At 40.3% G+C, this 9826-nt stretch overlaps 1 protein-coding gene across 1 annotated transcript in view; it reads right to left on the reverse strand.

The window, feature by feature from the left end:
• Nucleotides 1-654: 654 nt before the first annotated feature.
• Nucleotides 655-9826, reverse strand: part of LOC121385116 (glutathione hydrolase light chain 1-like) — a 21342-nt gene continuing 12170 nt past the window's right edge. Inside the window, exons 4-8 of the mRNA XM_041515652.1 lie at nucleotides 8738-8973; nucleotides 5986-6173; nucleotides 5394-5634; nucleotides 3107-3220; nucleotides 655-1064 (exon numbers count right to left, since the gene is read on the reverse strand). Coding sequence (XP_041371586.1) covers nucleotides 915-1064; nucleotides 3107-3220; nucleotides 5394-5634; nucleotides 5986-6173; nucleotides 8738-8973 — 929 coding nt within the window. The 3' untranslated portion in view covers nucleotides 655-914. The remainder of the gene's footprint in view (nucleotides 1065-3106; nucleotides 3221-5393; nucleotides 5635-5985; nucleotides 6174-8737; nucleotides 8974-9826) is intronic.

A 9826-nucleotide genomic window follows, 5' to 3' on the forward strand; every position in this document is an offset into this window, starting at 1 on the left:
GTCTGTTTCGTTCAACATTCGAGGTTCACACCACGTTTAATCGAGAAGTTAACACCCCGAGTCCTATAATTGGTGATAAATATGAGATTGTTGGTTATTAAAAAAAAAATTCATCTGGGAAAACCCCCCCACAAATGTATGCAATTTTATTTCATCTAGTACCACTGTGTCAAATAGCCTTGTGCTTGAAACATGTATGGGTTACCTGTGAAAAAACGTTCTCAAATGTTGTGCGGAACCAGGGTAGTCATAGACGTTACCCGTTATCTTTGAAATGAGCAGCTTGACCCCCATTTTTTCTGATTAACTGATACGCTGCAGGTAGGATTTTTAGCGACATTGTCGTCTGTGGGATTTGATTTGGTGGTATACAACCGGCAGCGGATGTCCTTTCTCATTATCCGTGTGGTCTTTAACCATATAACCGTAATTATAATGTATAGAGTGCATCGTTAAACAAAGCATTACTTTCTTCCTTCTCTCTGTCGTTCTCTCTTCGTTGAAACCATTGCTCCACAAATTGTACACCAAAGTTCGTGCTATTTTGTGGTGGGAGTAATTTTGGCGCTGTCAGAAAAGTAATATATTATCTATATCTCGCATACATTAAGCCAAGACGCACAACAAAAGACAAAAAACAACAACAACAACACATGCATGTACAAAAATATTCTGGTTAAATCAGTAAATTACACATATATATAGTCTGATTATATTTATATATGTATATATAGTCTGATTAGGATGCGTTGGTTATAAATAACAGTATAAATGAAAACTTCGAATGTATACAAACAGGGTTGTTATTTGTTTGCTTTTTTTTTCTCTTTTTTTTTCTTTCAATTTGGTTTTTTTCGTCTTTCTTTGTTTCTTCCTTTTTTTTTGTTTCTTCGTTTCATTCCAGCTTTAAATAATTAATAGCCATCTGGTATTCCATATTTCCTATAGTCGCTGCTAGCTGTGATTTGATTGGTCGCCTTCTGTAGAATGCCTTGAACAGTACTGCCTGCGTTTTCATACATGGTGACGTCACGGCCTTTGGCCTTCAGTCCGTCGATTATATACTGAAAAATAAAAATAAAAATAACAAAAACTTAATTTATACGAAAATGTAATTTTTATACTGTTATATCCGCAACTCATGTTTTTCCATTCTGTGTGTCTCTGTGTGCGTGTCTGCGTGCGTGTGTGTGTACGTGTTTGTGTGTCTGCGTGTGCGTGTATGTGTGAGAGACAGTGTGTGGTGTGTGTGTGTGTGTATGTGTGTGTGTGTGTGTGTGTGTGAGAGAGAGAGAGAGAGAGAGAGAGAGAGAGAGAGAGAGAGAGAGAGAGAGAGAGAGAGAGAGAGAGAGAGAGAGAATGTGTGTGTGTGTGTGTGTGTATATGTGGTGTATGTGTGTTTGAACGTGTGACGTTGCTTGTTTGGAGACGAGTGTGTCATAATAATAATAAATACTATTAAACTGATTGATGTCCTGAAAATAAAACATAAAATAACATCCCAAACCACATTTTTAAAAGAAGAAAATTGTACGAACATCAGCAATTTAATGTATTAGCCTAACTGCTACATTTTATTGTTTAATGTGTTGTAATGCATTCTGTTTACCAACATCATTTAGAGCATATTAGCTTAAAACTGTTTTAAACAAGAAAGAAAGGCTATGTAGACTGAAATGATATTATCGTGCACGTTCACCTGTTGAACACTACACACCAGGTTCCTAATTTAAAAAAAAAAGGTATCTTAGGCTCTCTCATCACATTTTCAGGTCAGGTCAGGTCAAAGGTTTTAACGTACACATTCACAACACGCTGTTATAGCACACAACACATGCCTGTCATGGGCACAGGTGTCGACTTTCCCAGGCTCTTCCGTCCAAGACAGGAACAGGTTTTGGGAGAGGGGGTCGCCCGCGCTGGCATGTGCTAGGAAGAACAAGCAACCCGACCAGGGTCGGTAGCGGGCGAAGGTTGGTTTTAGTGCTATTGAATTTGAAATTTCCCGTACGATTAAGAAAGAAATGTTTTATTTAACGACGCACTCAACACATTTTATTTACGGTTATATGGCGTCAGACATATGGTTAAGGACCACACAGATTTTGAGAGCAAACCCGCTGTCGCCACTACATGGGCTACTCTTCCGATTAGCAGCAAGGGATCTTTTATTTGCGCTTCCCACAGGCAGGATAGCACAAACCATGGCCTTTGTTGAACCAGTTATGGATTACTGGTCGGTGCAAGTGGTTTACACCTACCCATTGAGCCTTGCGGAGCACTCACTCAGGGTTTGGGGTCGGTATCTGGATCAAAAATCCCATGCCTCGACTGGGATCCGAACCCAGTACCTACCAGCCTGTAGACCGATGGCCTAACCACGACGCCACCGAGGCCGGTAAAAGTATGGCACGTACGATTAAAGCCAAACAGAAAATATTTCGTTTTCCCATTAAGGTAATTTTGACGAGTAATATAGAACGATTCATCAAAACTAAAAATGGAGCTAATTGGTTGATTTGACTTAGAATCTTGCTGAAACATTTTGGGATTGGGTAGAGTGAGCCGGTATTCATTTGTCCAACTCCCTCTGGTTGCGAGTGCAAGTACGTATCGGGGAGCCAGTTTTCTTTTGCCTGGATCCCCATGGAACGTAACGCATGGTGCTGGGTCATCACATCTTCTTTGCAAGTCTTGTATTACAAAGCGAGATCGCAATTTTTTTTTTTTTTTTTTTTTTTTTTTTAAATTATTCCTTTTTTTTTTTTTTATCCCACTGCCCACTTTCAACTTCTTTCGCTGTCCACCTCCACATTCCAATCATTGTCTCTCCAGCAGCGACATGTGTTTGTCTCTTGTGGCTATCTGTGCCACACACCTACCATTCCCCATCATATTTTAGAATTGGGCTTAGTCTGACCGCAAAGTGACATCGCAAAGTTGTCAGAGTGAATTAGGCACCAGGACTGTGTTTGGAACAACGGGTGTAGCACGGAACTCATCTGACGATTCGACTGGATCCAATCCTATCACATTCATTGAACATTAAGTGCCAAACAAAACAAAATGTCTAGCTCACGCCAGGTGAATTCAGGACATCACTAACCTGCGGGAATCCATTCTGGACGCTGATGAATTTCGGGAAAAGCTGGTGGTGGATTCTGGGATAATCAACGGACGCCTTGATCCCCTTACCGAACCACAATGTGTCTATAATGGTCTACAAGTAGAACAAACATACAACGATACAGTAACACAACAGAAAACGTTCCTTTAACCCCCCCCCCCCCAAAAAAAATAAAAAAAAAAAATAAAAAAAGGAAACCCCGTAGAACGTGAAAATCTCACTCTTCGAACTAAACACTCCGAGAATACCTCAAAAGCAATATATATGTCTTCTGCCGGGACAAACCACTAAATCGGTGTCACGGGGATCCTATAATACCCGTAACTGAATGAAACACGATTATCCAAATATCTCTCCTAACTGTATATCTATTAGATCTCTCTGTATCGGGCAGTCTAATACCCGAGTGGCTCGGCTCTAGGTAAATCAGAGATACGATCTTATATAGAGTATGTATTATAGAGTATGTATTATATAGCACGTTAGTTCACTAGAAAACACAACAAAACACAATACACTTTGGAATCTGTATTATCCTTAACCTGACAAATATATTTGCCGCAGTTAATTAACAACAACAATATAATAACAACCCAGAACTAATCACTTAATTAGTTAATCTCTAGGTGTCTAGTTTGCACAATATTCTAATCACTTCACCGTGACACAACACCCACACGTGTGATAATTGAGAAACGCTTCCAGGGGAATTTAATTAATAAAGGAATTACAACTCTATTCCTAACTGGTTAATTTTTAATTAACCCTTAACTACTCATTCAGTAACCTTGTAATACAGAATTAATACTGGTACCTATCACAATAAAGACAATAACATACAGTTTACCTAGGTCCTCTAGGATGACGGCTAAGCTTTATATTTTTAGAACAGTGAAGCCTACAATTTACTTCGTCAGTTACCGGAAACACTGTCTAAATAATATTGGTAAATACAGTATTAAAATATTTAAAGTCACATCAATCACATCAAGGTTATACAACAGAGCAGAAATACTATTTACCAAGTCCAAAAGGACTAACGTTCCCTGGGGGCCTTCCAAAATGGTTCTCCCCGATATCTCTAAATCCTAGCTATTTTTTACAAATCCGAATATCGCCTGTGGGTACAAGGCGGTACCGAATACCTGCAATTGATATTTCCACAGCGACCAAGACGGCATATTTCTCTTAGATGGTCAGACTAGCTGACGCCACCCGCTCGGAAAACAAGGTCGTAAAACAGAACTCGCGGAGGTATTACGTAACTACTGGCCACATGGCCTCCACACCTGGTCCGTGTGTGTATTAGAGGGTACGGTCGCGCGGAGGTATTACGTAACAAAGTGCCCACCTGGTCTAAGTGCATATTGGGACTGCACACGGCCCTCTAAAACAATTAATATCGCCACAGGCGAAAAGAAATTAAGAGCATGTCCCGTCACAATCGGGTATGGCGCTATACCCAAATATGTTTGCAGATTTGTTTTTTTTTTAAAGTTAACTTTTTGACAAAATTAAATATGGCCTGCTAAGAAAAACTAAAGCCTGCTGGAAATAATACAGCACGGGATGAGTGGAGGGTTGGGGACAGTGTGGAAAATTGGAATCTCTGACATGCATTTTAGAGCATTATACAATTAAACTACAACGGAATCACGAGCTCAGCCTCGGCTATATACATGACAAGATAATCGTACATACATTTGTCACTTGAAAAATACCTGCGAGTTTGGGCAGGGGCGGATTATGGGGGGTTCCCAGTTGCACGGACCCCCCCCCCCCCCCCCCCCCCGGCTAAAAGACGCGAATCCCACCACGTAGATCTAAATTGATGTCCACGTAAAATTTATAATTTCAAATTATAAACATTTACATATTGTTTCGGACCCCCCTACCCCCTTACCTAAAGTATAATTCGCCCCCGTTGGTGTAATTTTAGAAGGTGATTTTTTTTCACTTGCTAGGTCTGAAAAATGGATTGATTTTCGCTTTCCGCTTTTCGCAGGCCCTTATTTCGAGCCTTGCGACCGCACGGAGATAATTCTGTTATTAGGCCCAAGAGCTTTAGGTGAACGCTCTATAGACTCAGCTAGACACCGCGCCCAAACGAAGAAAGTCAGCAAGAACAGAAGTGGGATAACAATATACTTATGCTATAACTGTATCAAAACACAATACGTAAGATACCAATATACATGTTCCGAAATCAACCGAAGTATACCGATTATATTTCGGAAGTAGCCGAGGTGTCCCGAAGTCAACTTACAAGTGCTGATGAGGTGATAATATGTGTTCCTCCGGATGCTCCGACAACCAACGACACGTCGCCGTCATCTTCGACGATTATCGCCGGCGCCATTGACGACAGGGGGCGCTTCCCGGGCTTAATGAAATTGAACTTGGACGCTGGAACATCCCAGAAGTTGGTTGTGTTTGGCGTTGAGAAATCGTCCATCTCGTCATTGTACACAATGCCGGTCTCAGAGCCGACAACTTTAGAACCGAAACTAGAATGAGAAAGAGGAAACAGAAATTGGAAACCCCATGGCGTAGCCAGGATTTTGTATTATGGATTAGACCAACAAGGATGGGGGTGGGGATGGAGTGAGTTTGGGGAAGGGGCAACTGCACTGTCAGGGTTATGTTGCCATGTTACGGGGAGAAAGAAAAATATAAAATGTGGTGGGGGAGGGGGGAGGGGGAAGTCGCGATTAGGGGTAGCGGTGGCTACGCCAGTGTGAAAAGCTGCATGCAGCTAACTTAAAACAGTGGGTGGGTGGATGGGGATGGGGGAGCGTGGAGGTGGGGGGGTTCAGACCCCCTTGACCTTCCAGGATCTGCGCCTGATTTACACTCACTAAAGGTTGACCGTGCTTGTGGTGGCCACCGCATCTCCGTTTGTGGCCAGCAGTGACATGTGACCCGTCCCGCCATCCTCTAGGACGCTGAATGCCGGACCGTAGTTCGACGCTTTCTGGGTTGTGTCGTCGTTCAGTCGCGATCTGACGTCATTTCCGTAGTCCTGTGACGTTAGATTTTTCACCAGCTACATCATTAAAAAAAAAAAGAGAAGAAAACGACGATATTGCCAGATAGTGTTAACTTGCCGATTTTATAAGATGTATAATAGACACGTGTGTGTGGGCGTGCGTGTGTGTGTGTGATAAAGGACTGTTGTTATTTTTGTTGGTGGTGTTGTTGTTGCTTTTGTCAAACAAAAAAGTGGGGGGACACTTATATAGATTGTCCCCCGGCGTTGAAAAGTGAGGGGGAGGCGTCCCCCCTGTCCCCCACCGATCGACGCCCAAAAATAGGTATCACTGAATAGGTGCAATAGTCCAAATCGATGATGAAATTCCTACCTATGCCCAATACTAGTTTACTCGACCATTTGTCCGTAATCCGCGTGAGTGTACGTATCCGTAATCAGTGTGAGTGTACGCATCCGTAATCGGTGTGAGTGTACGTATATGTAATATGTGTGTATCCGTGTGATTGTACGTATCTGTAATCCGTGTGAGTGTATGTATCCGTAATATGTGTGAGTGTACGTATCCGTAATCTGTGTGTCCATAATCCGTGTGAGTGTACGTATCCGTATATTTGTGTGAGTGTACGTATCTGTAATCCCTGTGAGTTTCCATATACGTAATCCGTGTGAGTATACGTATACGTAATCCCTGTGAGTGTATGTATATGTAATCCGTGTACGTGTACGCATCTGTAATAAGTGTGTCTGTACGTGATGCGTGTGAGTGTACGTATACGTAATCAGTGTGAGTGTACATATACGTAATCTGTATGAGTGTACGTATCTGTAATCCGTGTTAGTGTACGCATACGTAATCAGTGTGAGTGTACGCATACTTAATCCGTGTGTGTACGTTTCTGTAATCAGTGTGAGTACGTATCTGTAATCCGTGTGAATGTACCTATCTGTAATCTGTGTGAGTGTAGGTATCTGTAATCCGTGTTAGTGCACGTATACATAATCCGTTTCAGTGTACGTATCCGTAACCCGTGTGAGTGTACGTATCTCCAATCCGTGTGAGTGTATTTATCCGTAATCCGTGTGAGTGTATTTATCCGTAATCTGTGTGAGTGTACGTTTCTGTAATCCGTGTTAGTGTACGTATACGTAATCCGTGTGAGTGTACGTATACGTAACCCGCGTGAGTGTACGTTTCTGTAATCCGTGTTAGTGTACGTGTACGCAATCCGTGTGAGTGTACGTATACGTAATCTGTGTTAGTGTACGTATACGTAATCCGTGTTAGTGTACGTATACGCAATCCGTAACGCGTAATCTGTAACTATTACTTTGTTTTACACAGAAGTTGAGTTGATTCCATTTATGCGTATCCGTCCGTACTCTATGTATTTGTATTTTTATGCACAGCTATTTGCACTGTTTTCTTTAAAGGGACATTCCTGAGTTGGCTGCATTGTAAGACGTTTCTCACTAACAAAATACTTCTACGATTAAACTTACATATTAAATATATTTTCTTGTTTAAAATATCAGTGTCTGTATATTCAATGTGTTTCTGGTCGTCTTAATATTTAAAAGAAGCCCAAACTGGATTTTGTCTTCAAATAATTTCGTACGTACGACAAAAACTATATTTTAGAAAATAGAAGAAAATTTAACCTAGTACAAATGTTAAAACGATCTGAAACACGTTTAATATACAGCCAGTAATAATTTACGCAGAAAAATATATTTGATATGTAAGTACAATCGTTAAAATGTCTCTGTTAGTCAATAACATCTTAAAAATTGCAGCAAACTCAGGAATGTCCCTTTAAACTTTGGAATTTTTATACTGCTATTGATCTTCACATCATTGATGCATTTACCTTACCTTGACATCTGATAGCCGATGTATTTTTCATGCTCGGGTGTCGTTAAACATTCATTCATTCATTTGTTCATCCATTCATTCATAGATTCATTCATTCATTCATTCATTCATTTATTTATTCGTTCATTCATCCATTACGTACTCTATTACGGATTATGCATATTTAAACGCATACGGGTTACGAACAAGTGGAATTTGCGTTTGAAACGTATAATAATTTCAATATTCTTGAGTGGTCATTTATGCTTGGAATCGATTAATGTGTAGTTAATTATTACAAATAAATATAAAAATTGCGAATTATGGCACCCTGTCTGTGGGATGGGGCATATATAAAAGATCTCTTGCTGCTAATCGAAAAGTGGTGACAGCAGGTTTCCTCTCAATATCTGAGCGAATCGTAACCACATGCCTGACGCCATATAACCATAAATAAAATGTGTTGAATGCGTCATTAAATAAAACATTTCCTTCCTTCCTTCCTGTAACTATTGATAGTATCAGACTACCAACTGTCATGATAAAGTTGGCCAACTTTCTCTTCTCACTTCTTCGATTGACCAGTTGCTAGTCTGAGCGCTCATAAAACTCGATTTTCTTCGCATACGACTTCATCTTAATCTGAGCGCACCCGTCGTAAGTCTGGATTGGGGGGAAATTACAACGCAATCATGGAGTTTGCCAACTTCGTCATGACAGTTGACAGTCTGACGCTAGCATAAAATATAGCATCTTTAATTCTTACATTTTCAATTTTGTCCTTGAACTCCTGATTCTCCACATCGGCGTCGCCCATGGCTGACCGTTCAACAAAGTCGAACTTGAAAGCCTCCACAATTCTGTGGTACGCCAAAATAGTCTTCTCTGGCGTCATCAGGTCATACGGGGTGAAATTGTAACCTGTAAGAAATATCTTCAGTACCGTAATCTCGTATGTATTGCCATATGGCCACAGATCACATTTAATTGTGCTATATGTTTCTATATAGTGTTAGTGGCTATAACATGATTATTAAGATCAGCAGGCCCGTGGATTTTTTTGTCAGGCATGTGGTTACGGTTCGCTCAGATATTGAGAGGAAACCTGCTGTCACCACTTTATGGGCTACCCTTTTCGATTAGCAGCAAGAGATCTTTTATATATGCCCCATCCCACAGACAGGGTGCCATAATTCGCAATTTTTAAATGCACCTTTCCCTACCTGATGGAGACATACTCTAAAAAGGACAACCCATGTTGTACAGCTCTTTCTCCCAGGATGTTGTTTTAAAGGAACATTCCTGAGTTTCCTGCATTGTAAGATGTTTCCTACTAATAAAATATTTGTTTACGATTAAGCTAACATATTAAATATATTTTCTGGTTTAGTACATCAGTGTTCGTGTATTCAATGTGTTGCTGGTCGTTTTAATATTTATAAGAAGCCCAAACTGGATTTTGTCTTCAAATAATTTTACGTACGAAAAAAGCAACAACCATATTTTAAGAAATACAATAAAATATGGCATAATACAAATATTAGAACGATCAGAAACACGTTTAATATACAGCCACTAATATTTTATGCAGAAACATATATTTGATATGTAATTACAATCGTTAAAAAGTCTCTGTTAGTCGATAAAATCTTAACAATTGCAGCAAACTCGGGAATGTCCCTTCAAACAAACACACTCACTAAACCTGGCCGGATTTTACAGAAAAAAAACGCACTGCTTTTGAATGGGCCGGAATTACCACAAAAAAGTATTCAATGCCAAGAAGTTACACATTTGCAAACTACATGCTCTCCCCTGTCAACTTTAGTCTAATAGTTGCCACTTCATAGCTGCC

This window comes from Gigantopelta aegis, chromosome 11, assembly GCF_016097555.1.
Source record: "Gigantopelta aegis isolate Gae_Host chromosome 11, Gae_host_genome, whole genome shotgun sequence".
Taxonomy (NCBI): Eukaryota; Metazoa; Mollusca; class Gastropoda; order Neomphalida; family Peltospiridae; genus Gigantopelta; species Gigantopelta aegis.